Below are 12773 nucleotides of genomic sequence, written 5' to 3'. Positions count from 1 at the left end.
TATATATATATATATATATATATATATATATATATATATAATATATATAAAATTGAAAAAAAATATATTCCACTTCTTGCAACGGAATGAACATAATCTCACGCCTTACAAAATATATTTAAACAGCTGTCAAATTGGAGTGTGCGTAAATATCATAATCAAAAAATGACTTTATCTTCGTAGGATGAAGTAATTCTGAATTAGATATCAATAGTATGTGACATCATAAAAAAAACTCCTTGGCGTTGATGTACTGTGCATGTTGAAAGATACAGACAACTTTAAATGAGGAATACTGTGTTTTTAATTAATCAGATGAACGTAAATGTACGCTGTGTGATACAATATCATAAGCAACGGTAGCTAAAGATGATAGAACAAACCGACCTATACAACAGACCTACAATGTTTTATGCAACATAAGTACCACAAATGTCAAAAATTTTTGATGCCGAGAATATTAAAGATATAATGTCCTTTTAAAATGAAAAATATATTGAATATGTAGATAAATTGGCATTTGCGGTATAATTGTCCTGTGATATAAGATGGACATAAAGATCAACATTGAAATGTATAACTTTACTCTCATTCGATTGGAACGATCGCGAGCAGTGTGACAAGAATAAAAGAAACAGATGTCTATGCGACAGTAAAGAAAAAAAAAAACAAAATAGTATGTCTATTTTTTTCCCAGCTGATTCCGGAAGCTTACTTGACGACTCCCTTGCTGTTTCCCTTTCCATCGAAATCCCACAGTATCCTAGGAGCCAATACTATTCACGGATTCACAGAAGATGGACGATTGATATCGCATATTTTGCCCAATGAATATTGTTGGTTCACCCAGACCGGACACGCAATAGCCAGAATTCCTGATAGTCTTGTGGTAAAAATGACATTAAATTTTAATATTATTTCCAGATAATACTAATATCTACTGAATTTCAACATTCAAATCTACGAAAGTACAATTAGTCATATTTTTAATTCTGGAACTTGAGTATTGACATTAAGGATTTTTAATTTCATTTTTCATGAAATTATGCAGACTTACGCGGCTTTAGTGGATTATTCCAATCAGACAAAGTGGATTCAGCAAAAAGCAACCATCCCGCATCCGACGGAATTCCCGATGTTGCTTGGTAATCATATGGGATACGAAAGAATCATTAGTGATCGTGCACGACGAAACTATGCCATCAGTGTAAATGAATTGAGAGATCCCGATATTCAACGGGAACGCGAAATTATCAATCTGAAGATGAATCAGGATAAAAATTCACCTGACTTGGACACGTATAAATCTAACGAGAAAAAAAATTTTTAAAAATCAAGTTGATACCATTATTAATAATTAAGCAATAATTCGTTTAAATATTCAAATTTTATTTGTTAAGCGACGAGTTGTCACAATGACTTAAACATATAATTTTTAGAAATTGGCACATTTGCGGTATATTTCTTATCTTAGTTCTTAGATTTTATTCTTTTTCTTTTCTTCATTATAAGAATTTATGAAAAGAATGATTTTACTGAGACATCTAAAAATTTAATTATATAGGATCTGAAAATAATTTTGTTGGATTATCAAAATAATTATGTAAAAATTTCAAGCATGATAAGCAAGATATTTTCATATTTTAGCAATTATATTTAATTTAAACGTCCTACATAACTATTTTCAATTTAATTTAACAAAATTATTTTCTGATCTATATATATCTAGCTAAATTTTTAGATATTTCAATCAAATTTTTTATATATTAAAATCATTTTTTCCTGTAGAAATCAACAATATCGCGTAATAAATGACTCTGAATGTTTAAAACTTTGCATATCTCATCCTATCGCAAATTTATTCTTAGCCAATGATTTGATTGATAAAACATTATAATAAGTTGAAATCTTTTTGGAAGATGATGATATCTTTGTCTTGTGGTAAACGTCGCCGCTTTTGACGTTTGGAACGCACGCACAACTTCTGCTAAAAATGTTCGACGTATGATACAGTTTGTAAATAGACGAACGCCAAAAAAGCGGTTTTTCAAAGCGGTCGTAACTATAGCGGTATCCCTCAAACAGTATAAATGAATGCCGAAGACCTCCCGACTCGTGTCTAAAGACTACCTAGCGGCAGGTAGCAATAATCAAGAATACCCCTATCGTAAACACCTTTGCAGTGTTGTGCAGGTTGTGTAGAAGTCGTTCGAGGTAAAATTTTTATGATACGCCACCGTGCAGCGGATGGGCATAAACCCATCTTCGAAATCTCTTAATTTCTAAGTGTGTATCATATGCCAGTCGAAAGAACTAAGACAAGATGAATATCCTAACTCTACAATGTGTGTTACATTGAAGATTATGATCAATGCAGGTAAAAAGAAAACATCTTTTTGTTGTAAAGAGATGTAGGAAAGATAGTTTTAAAAGTTTTAATAAAAGTTATGATTTTTACAATTAAGATTAATGCTTCTAGAAACTTCTCGTCAGCATTAAATTCAAAGGAACTAGCATCCTTTTCTTTTTATGTAGTTGTATACAACTTTTTTTTATATATAGCTCGCATTCAAACATTTATATGAAAGTTAGACGGTCTAAAGATTCTTGTCTTTTTACGACTACCGGATATGGATAGTACTTGGAGAATAAAAATGACACTTTCGTTTTCGACTTCATATATACTTTTAAGAAGATCTCGCGATTGATGTCACCGCGCAATTTGCGGCTCAGGAACTGACGATATTTTTGGCAAATAATCGCAGATGCAGTCAGGCTGAAAATTGTAATTACCTTCGACAACCTCGGACCGCCTTCAATAAAGATAGCTCCGCTCTCGGCCTCCGGCAATGTCGCGGCACCAGGACGATCACGAGTACATGCTCTCCGTACGAAATTGCTAGCACAAATAACCGATAGGGTTACAGCCGTCTTCACGTCCGGCGATTGCTGTCCGAACTCCGAAACCGTGTGCGATGGCAAACAAGAGAACGGTCCTCCTCAAATATCTGCTCGCGATGCGTCGTGCGACCGGTCGAATGGTGTTCTGTTGATTTTTGTCATTTGACTCCAGACGACTAACATATTCCTATTTCCTCCCTCCCCCTCCCCCTCTCCGATCGTTTTGTTTGTGATAGGCGAGGAATTCCATTTTCATAATCGACAAATATCGAAATTACCATACTATAAGTCAATTTCACGAATTTCCTTTCTGAGACTGAGATGCGAATCACGAGATTTTAAGTAAATTATTGAAATGCTTGCAAAATTTTGTTATATAAAATATACAGGAGAATGTTAAGTTTTTCTAAAATGAAAAAGTTCCGAGATACACGTGAAATAAGTATTACATTAAAGACTAACGTTCGCGCGCCCGATTTGTCATTATCTGGTTAACTTGTGATTAAGCTTAATGTTTCACTCCTGACGTTTCACTACCTGATATTTCACTCAATGGGCTTTTTTTTATCATAAATGAAGCTTATTGAATAAAGCATCAAGTTAAGCTTAATCACAAGTTAACCGGAGAATAAAAAAATCGAGCCTTAAATAGAATCGAGTAGTGTATCGCTTATTACGGAAAAATATCGGAAACATCGTATATTATCGGAAGAAATCGTATATCAAAGATAATAAATCTAAAAATTTAGATATGAACATATTCTAGAATTCAAGTAACAAAGACTATATTGTTAGTATTTAAACACGTATAACTTAAGTATGTTCATTGTTCAAATCTAAAATTCGAAATCAAATAATTTATATTGGATTCTTAATTGCTCGAAAATCTCTTCTAACTTCTTTTACTTAAATATATAACACTTAAATAGTCATTTAAATAATAATAACATGCACAGTTACTAATTCCTGGGATGTCTTAATGTTTTACTTAATAATTTTTATCAATAAATGTGATTAGATTTTATCACGCAATTTTTCCTATTATTCTTAATGTTTCCGTATAAATTAAAATAAATGATTTATCACTCGATTCCGTTTAAGTAACCTTTTAATATAATATATAATTAACATATAATTTGTATATCTCAGAACTTTTTTACTTTGATGAATAATCAAAATTCAACATTCTCCTTTCAAAAACAAGTTATAATGATAAAAGGAAATAGAGTGCAATCAAACACAAGAGTGTAATCATTTTTCATTTTTAAACAAATTGCTCGTTGACAATTACTATTATATATAATAAAAAAGAAAAGTAATTAATTCAATTTAATTCTATTTCATTTTTTGATGTGGAAATTAATGCTATCTTAAAAATGAATATTTAAAAAGAAATTAGAATAACTGACAGAGAAACAATTTCTTAAGTTTTTTTAGTGTGGCTATGTCGAGGCCCGTTATGCCTCGTCAACGGGAGCAACACTTACATCTCTCACGAGGAACAAATACATCTTGCATACTTTCCCGAGTGCAACAGACGCAAATATTAACTCGTAGAGGTGACATGTCGCATTGCCGTGTTTTCGCTTCACGAAAATGAAGAACACTTCCTTGCGACTTTGGTAAGATGATTCCTTCCCATCGGCCGTGCGACGTATATATTTTCGATCAAGACGAATTCGCGACCGACCGACATTAATCAAAAGGACGATTACGGCAACGATTCGGTTCACCACGTGCGGATCCGTGTACGTTGTCCGTAAGGACTAATCGAGAACCCGGCGACCGGCGACGTGGGCGGACTAGCAAACGACGTGTTTGTTGTCGAACCCACCAATCACGGTGGATTTGTAAAGACGACTCACTCGTTCATTGGTAGATGCATGACATCGAAGGCGGCACCCGCCGTTGTGACGATGTGGCAACCGGCAAATCGACCTCAACCAATGGATACCGTAATGGTACCGCCATGCTGCACCCGTGAGCTCCTATTTTAGCGAGTAATTAGCACCCGGCAAGCGCGAACGCGGCTCGAGCCGGTGCCTCCTTGACGGTCACATACCCACTGAAAAACGGAGAAAGAGAGGATGCGAAGCGAGAACAGAGAGGCAGATATACCGCCGGTCAGTCTTCGGCGAGTCTTCACCGGCTAGTGTGAAATATCGCGCCCAAGTGTTACGAGTCTACGGCCACGCGGCGCGGCTTCTCACAACGCGGCCTATCCTCCGCCGCCGACGGAGACGTCTGGTGCCGCGACGAGAACGACGCTTTTCCATCCCCCTCCGCTGTCCTCTGCAAGATCACATCCGTTTTTCTCGTGGGACGACGTCGCAAATTTGGATTTTTTAATTAGAATCCGCGAATCGATCAACAGCGAAAGTAAACCAAATTTTCACATCCCTCTCTCCTGCTGTGAGTCTATCTGGAAAATATACCGCGTCGCATGTAGTTTTTGTACTTTTTTGTCCTTGTATATATAACAATTTATATTGTTATTCTCGATCAAGAGACTTCGATTAAATTTTTAATTTGAAAATATATTGGAAAGGGTGAAAGGATCAAAGTATACAAAGTGACGTATTGGAGAACATTCAAGATGCAACCGGCGGGCGCGCCGCGAACGCCGGGTTCTCCAACGCGTTCTTCGTGCCACGAACGCGATCGCGAGCGCGAAAGGGAACGCGAGCAGGAGCGAGATCGCGAGCGAGATCGCGGCGGAAGACAGAATAGGACAAGTCCTGTGGAGGATCGAGAGGATCGCGAAGAGCGCGGTTCGATTGCGAGACAAAATCTCGGCCCTCCTGTCGCGATCTCGGGGAATCAAGGATTGCCGCTGTCTTTGTCGCTGGAAGATCGGGAGCTCTGGACCAGATTCCAGTGCATCACGAACGAGATGATCGTCACAAAAAATGGAAGGTACATGCATATGGATTAATTGGAAGACTAATAAAAAATATTTAAGCTTGAAGGGAGGAATAGTTCTCCATCGCTACTATTAATGCATTGTACGATCGGTACAACGTTCGAGTTGATATTACCGCGAGAAAGTGATTTTTGTGCACTTTAAAACTCATAAAAATGAGGTACCGCAAATTTTTTAGCCATGATAGACATCCGATATCCGATAGAAATATTTGTTTACCGCGAACAAAAATATCATTAGCTAACATCTCAAGCAAAACCGGAAATCGATCATTCAAAATTAAAAGGATAAAGTCTCTCTCTCTCTCTCTCTCTCTCTCTCTCTCTCTCATTCTATCTTATAGCAAAAAAATATTAAGCCGTGAACTAAAGCGAAGGAAACTGCATAGCAGTTTCAATCAAGCTGTACTTTTTATTTGGGACAAATAATACTGTAAATATTTTGCTTAATATACATTAATATATATTTCACATTATAATATAACAGCAGCTTCTCGGGCAATGAAAATTCTCATACTTTTTAATAAGAAATCATGATATGTACATGTTACTAAGTTGCACGGCATATGAAATATCAAAGTCGCAATACATAAAAAATAAAAATAAATCTCAACTTGTTTTCATTTTTTTCTTTTAAAACTATGCTCCTCTTTTAAGTGAAAACATAACGACAATCATAATGTTCAGATGTTCGGTCAGTATTCGTCTAACGGTGGAAAACTTTTTCGGGAAAAGCACATCATATCTAGATACATATTATTTATTGTAAAAAAATAGACAATATCGAGCCAATATATAGTTAGGAATCACCAAAGTGAATGATAAAGGTCGATCTATAGAAAGACGGAGTTCCCCAGGATTATTGTGGGAAGATTCAGCCATCGGCAATAAAACTTTACGATGCTTACAGTCCTCTTGTAAAACGTTCTCTTGTCGAGCTGATGCCTGTGAGCAAGCACTTTGCCTGCACACCCGCAATCGACAAACCATAATCGTTTTTATTAATACACGGCTCATAAATGTATAGTCGCGCCGAGGAGACACAAGTGTATCCAAGTCCGCGGCGGTTATCTTTTGATCCACACCGTGGATTTTACCGTCGATGTCGATCTTTCGCGCGCATCTCATGGCTTTACGATTGGTAACCTGTTATGCACATTTCTGATATGTCACTTTCTGCAGGAGAATGTTTCCCGTGGTGAAGGTCGTTGCACGTGGTTTGGAACCGGCGGCTATGTATACTCTGCTATTGGAATTCGTGCAAGTTGATCCGCACAGGTAATGTTCAATTTTATGTATAATAAATTATTTGATAAGTGTATTCTTAAGTATATTCTTAAAAGCGGGAACATAGAATCTTGCATAACACATAATGCATAAGAAAATGAATCAATCAAAATCTTTCGTTTCCCTTCTTTCTACCAAATATTGTAAAAAACTTTGGTTGATTTTCTTACGTCTTATGCAAGACTATATGATTGACTCCTGTCCTTTACGGGTTTTCTACAATAAGCTATTATAAGCTATTACTCAAGTTTTAAGTCTTAAAGCATAGGAAGGAGATTTTAATAGCATAAGAGCAGGAGATTTTTGCATAACACATAATGTATAAGACATAAGTAAATCAATCAGAGTTTTTCATTCCATGAGAAGAAAGGAAATGAAGGATTTTGATTGGCTCTCATTTTCTTATGCATTACGCTTTATGAAAGATTCTGCTCCCGTCTTGAGGTTTCTTGTCACTATACTATTGTCACTGTTCACTTACCACTTGTCTTAAATCATAACATTAGAAGCAGAAAAACATACAGTAAAAATTTTTGCAAAAATTATTTGCATAGGAATATATTTCAATAAAATAATATTTGCAATCCAACGGATATATAAAATATATTATGAAATTATACTATGAAATTTATAAAATATTTATGGAAACTATTTTCTTAGTTTTGAAGAGAAATTAAACCATATTTATTTCTATATATACATATATATCATTAGACAGTTTATTATAACTGTGAACATAATTTATTTCATTTTTTATTTTATGCATAATTTTATTTCCAGATATATAATTATTTTTTAATTATATAGTGAAACAAGAAATTTTTCGATATATGTTACAAGATTTTATCGAATAAGGTGTTTTATTGAAATATACAAGGTGTAATTTTAAAAGCGCCTACGAATCATATAGCGCTATATCTAATAAAAAATTAAAAATCTAAAATTTATGAACCATTTTGCAATTTTCGCAATGTTTTTTAGTTATCCAGTAAATATAATGTTTAAAATTGATGCATAAGACAATTTTAAGAAATTGTTAAGGTCGTTTTTGAGATATTTCACAAAAAACACTGAAAAACAATATCTTAAAGTTGTCTTATGCGTCGATTTTATTTGGCAACATAGAAATTAATAATCTTATTAACTATTGCGAAAATTGCAAAATGGTTCATTAGTTTTATGTCAGTTTTTGAGTAATGTTATGTGGTTTGTGGGCGTTTTTTAAATTGCACCCTGTATATTTATACAATATTTTATTATATTTTGTAAGAATTTTTATTATGATTTTCTCGCTTTGTCATAATTTGAGACAGTTAAGACAGTAATGAGTGAACAGGAAAAAAGCAACGATTATCTTCCATGCTTTATCAAATGTTAAAAATAATTTAATTTTTTCTCTTTTTCTCAAGTATCAAACATCGAGATTTTTAAGGAAATATATCAAGATTTTTAAAGTCATCATAAAAATTTTGATCTGATTTATAGTTTGAAAGTTAAAGTTAAATCGATAGTTTAACTTTCGGACAATACAAAGTGCTACAGAGGATAGAGGGTGGCACAGTGGGTAACAAAATGATCGTACAATGTGTTCACTAAGTCAATTTTTCATCTATACTCTATTTTTTGTCACAGGGCAGAATTTCACACATTCATTTTTATTTCACTATATTTTTAAATATTTTTGTTTTTCAAAAAAGAGAAAAATAACGTTAAAATAATAAAATAACTGAAAAAAAATAGAAGAAAATCTCTACTTATAACATATGATATTTATTTTGATTTTAGTAAACAATTTGTTTCAACTATTGCATGAGAAATATTTCAAATATTATTCATATGTTCGTCAGTTCTAAAGTTTAAATCTGATCCGGCATTTATCGATTAAGGAATTAAATTATCTCTTAATTAATAACAAGTGAAAATTGTACAAATTGCAAAGTTATGCTGAGAAGAATAGAAAGCACATAGCATCGAAATATTGTGTAGGCAGCAAACGGATAAGCGCGTTACCGATGATTTGCATTGATTTATTTTGCGAGCAAAAGGAACGGGGGACGTGAAGGACACTAACAGGTCATAATTACCGTACCCCTTTCGTTCAAGCATCACGTAACGTCGCTAAAGTCGATTCTAAACTTGTTAGTATGTTATTTTTAACTCGTCGACGATTCGTCATCGGTGTTGAACGAACCATGAGGCATTCGCGAGCCTCATAATAGCTTTCGCAAAACAATCTCGGAAGATGATTGAAAAAAATAGAAAAGAGTAGCATAGTACTAATCCTATTGAGCCTACGAATACTTAAGGTAATTCTCTTTACCGAATCAGTTTTATAAGATTGTTCTCATTTCTTTTTCAATAGAAATACAGGTAGTACAATTCTTTCCAAGTCTCTTATGAGAAAGAACTGAACATCTATGCATATACATTTTTTTTTTATAATTTGAATGATTTATATAAATCATTTATGAGATATAAATGATATAAATTTGTTTTCTAATCGAAGGTGGAAATACGTCAATGGTGAGTGGGTACCAGGTGGGAAAGCGGAAGTTGCCCCGCCTAATCCGATTTACATCCATCCGGAAAGTCCAAATTTCGGAGCTCATTGGATGAAAGAGGCAGTATCATTTGCTAAGGTCAAATTAACAAATAAGTCGAATGGTAATGGGCAGATCATGCTGAACTCGTTACATAAGTACGAGCCACGTGTTCATTTGGTCCGAGTGGGTGCCGAAGAACAGAGAACGGTACGTTTTCTCCTTTTTTTTTCTTGTTTCTTTGTGTTTTTTTATTATTATTATTTGTACCATAATTTTTAACCCCGATAATTTTTAATTATTTTATTTTATCATAATTATTCTATTGTTACTATAGGTTCTCACATATCGTTTTCCCGAAACGCAATTCATCGCGGTGACAGCGTATCAGAATGAGGAAGTTACGAGTCTAAAGATCAAATATAACCCATTCGCGAAGGCCTTTCTTGATGCTAAGGAGAGACCTGCCGATTCACAGACTTATCCGCAATGTAAGTTGACATGATAAATAATGGCAATAATGCAAATATTATGAATAAAAAAAAAGAATGCTGGGAATGAATTTCGATAATTAAAATCGGAACTCTGTAAAATAATAATTAATAATACGACATAATAACATTTTGCAGATGCAAGTGCATTGTTTTTACCGCAACCTACAATGGGATATGAATATAACACCGCATCGGCAATAGCTGCCGCGCAAAATCAAGTATCAGGTTGTGTTAGCAATCACTTCTCTAATTCATGCACCGTCACTACATCTGGACACAGAAGTGCCTGCAGAGCAGCGCCTTATACTTTGAGGCACAAATACGTTCAAGATGGTAAATAAAATTTTTTATTGTTTTATTAGAATTTTAATTATAAATCTTTATAAAAAACGTAGGTTGTAAAAAATAGATATATATCGTTCCCTTACTTAAAAAATGACACAACTCAAAAAATTAATTAAGTAGAAGAAGCTCCACTTATAGTCAAAGTTAAATATTGGAATAATACTATATATTTTTTAAATAAATTTATCTCAGATATGTGATTGCACGTCAATTATTTTTTCTTGCAACGCAATCAAAGTGAAATAATAGCAATCCATCCAAATTAAATTAGATTGTCGATTTGATGCTACTAGCATTTTAAAACTTTTAAAGAACTTATTACAAAAAATATTTCTTCAACCGGGATTCGAATCTGGATTTTCTGACGAGGGATCTAAAATTAACGATCTAATTTAATTTGAGAGAATAGCTTTTGATCGTAATTAGGCGCTTCTCTTATTTAGTTGATGTATTCATATAAGTGATCCTGTTCTGATAAAAAAAATTAACTTTTTCAGGAAAAACTAGTTTTAACAGAAAATTATTAATTATTAATCAAAAAGCATTGACAAAAAGGATACATTCTTAGAAATATGATTAAATATCATTTTGTTCTACAATCCTTAAAAAATATCTTTTAAGATAATTTTGATATCCTAAAAATATTATAACAAATACAGAATAATTTATCAAAAATGACATAACATGAAATATCTTATATCACCAATAGTTTATATTTAACCAATAGTTTATATTAGCTAAATGACTAAATAAAATACTTTCAAAATAAAACAATTTTCTTCAATCAAAACTTCAATCAAAACTGCCTTAACTCTAAATGTTCTCCATAGAAGATTCTCCTGTTTATTTACAAAAAATGATACAACCCAAAATGTATCGCTCTTACAGAAAATAGTATCTCTTTAAAAACTTTGAAAACGATACAAGTGCTATTTGGTGGACAAAAGTTTGGTGGACAGTTAAATTAGTTTAGTTGTTAGATGTTTAATAATTGACAGATTAATTTTTATTTAATTCATTCATGATAATAATTTGAAAATCATATTTTTTTAATTGTTTCATTTTTTAATAATAAGTAAAGGAACGATATTTTATTCTCTTTTTTTTTGAAAATAAAACTGTTTGCAAAAAAAGCATAATCTTTTTTTTTCTCTACATAGAACAGCATGGGGACGCGTACGCACCGATGCCGCTTTTACATTCCACGGCTTACGTGGCGGCTCCGGCCTGGTCCCCACGGAGTCCAGAATCGCTACAGAATCTCAACTCTACGTGCTTACCGCCCGTCGCGTCACAAGAATGGCCAACGTCACCGTCGCCATCGCCAACGTCATCACACACGGTTCTCGGCAGAGCCGTGGTCGGTACCGTCTCCACGACCACCGTCACTGGTTGCACTTTATATGTGCCGTCAAACTTACCATCTCAAGAGCAGCATAGCGCTGACTCGACTTGGATACATTCTAGCGCGCTGGAACAACAGCAACAGCAGCAGCAGCAGCAACAGCAGCAGCAGCAGCAGCAGCAGCCCTATTTAAATTTGAATCTTCACTTGCATCACCAAATGTCTCCATATAGTTCCGTTTCGCATGCAGGGTTACACCATACGGGCTTGCATCCACAAAGTGGAGAACCTGTTCCTCCAGCAGATGCGAACGAATATGTTCACGAATATCCTCATACCTCGCCAGTGCAATCGACTACTCCCGATCATCATCGTCATCAGCAGCAGCATCACTCTCAAGCGCAAATGTTACATCTGCAGACACTTCCGCAAACAGAAACATCTTCGCCGGTTAGTGTAGAATATGACAGTCCGCCTAAGGAGCATTCTCACATCCAAATAGGCTATCCCGAGCAAACCGCAGATACTTTGAACGAGGTGCAACCGGATGATGAGAGACGATATTTGACCACGGTCGTTGATCGTCATCCTCATTCTTCTCATCATCACCCTCATCATCATCCACATCATCATCATAATCATCATCGACAGGATACAGAGATCACCGGTGAACAGCCGAATGCTTGGACACCATTGACACCACCGCCAGCACCACAAACAACCGCCATTTGACTCGGATTCATACGCTGGAAATTATACATAAACATTACACACGTCCAAAAATGCACGTTCGAGTTTACTATCGCGTATAAGATCCTTGAATGCAGAATACTGTCACAGTGATATTGATTTGATGACACAACATCAGATCAATGATAATATACAAACATAATAATTAATTAAGAAAATTTTCATTGCGCACAACAGATATTAAAAAAT

General features: G+C 34.5%; 1 protein-coding gene across 1 annotated transcript; it reads left to right on the top strand.

Annotated features, from left to right (window-relative positions):
* The first annotated feature begins 5497 nt into the window (after positions 1 to 5497).
* LOC105619411 (T-related protein) lies at positions 5498 to 12566 on the top strand. The gene is made up of 6 exons (XM_012200932.1): positions 5498 to 5817; positions 7006 to 7101; positions 9617 to 9860; positions 9988 to 10141; positions 10280 to 10477; positions 11650 to 12566. Exons 1-6 carry the CDS (start codon positions 5498 to 5500, stop codon positions 12564 to 12566), a joined length of 1929 nt encoding a protein of 642 aa, XP_012056322.1.
* Positions 12567 to 12773: the final 207 nt, after the last annotated feature.

This window comes from Atta cephalotes (genome assembly GCF_000143395.1).
Source record: "Atta cephalotes unplaced genomic scaffold scaffold00021, whole genome shotgun sequence".
NCBI classification, from domain to species: Eukaryota; Metazoa; Arthropoda; class Insecta; order Hymenoptera; family Formicidae; genus Atta; species Atta cephalotes.
The sequence above is the reverse complement of the archived record's forward strand: the minus strand, read 5'-3'. Positions and strand labels throughout refer to the sequence as shown.

Coding starts and splice junctions, on each gene's coding strand:
- LOC105619411 (XM_012200932.1), top strand. CDS start 5,498: ATGCAACCGGCGGGCGCGCCGCGAACGCCGGGTTCTCCAACGCGTTCT. Junction 10,142..10,279: donor TTCACAGACTTATCCGCAAT/GTAAGTTGACAT, acceptor AACATTTTGCAG/ATGCAAGTGCATTGTTTTTA. Junction 10,478..11,649: donor GCACAAATACGTTCAAGATG/GTAAATAAAATT, acceptor TTCTCTACATAG/AACAGCATGGGGACGCGTAC.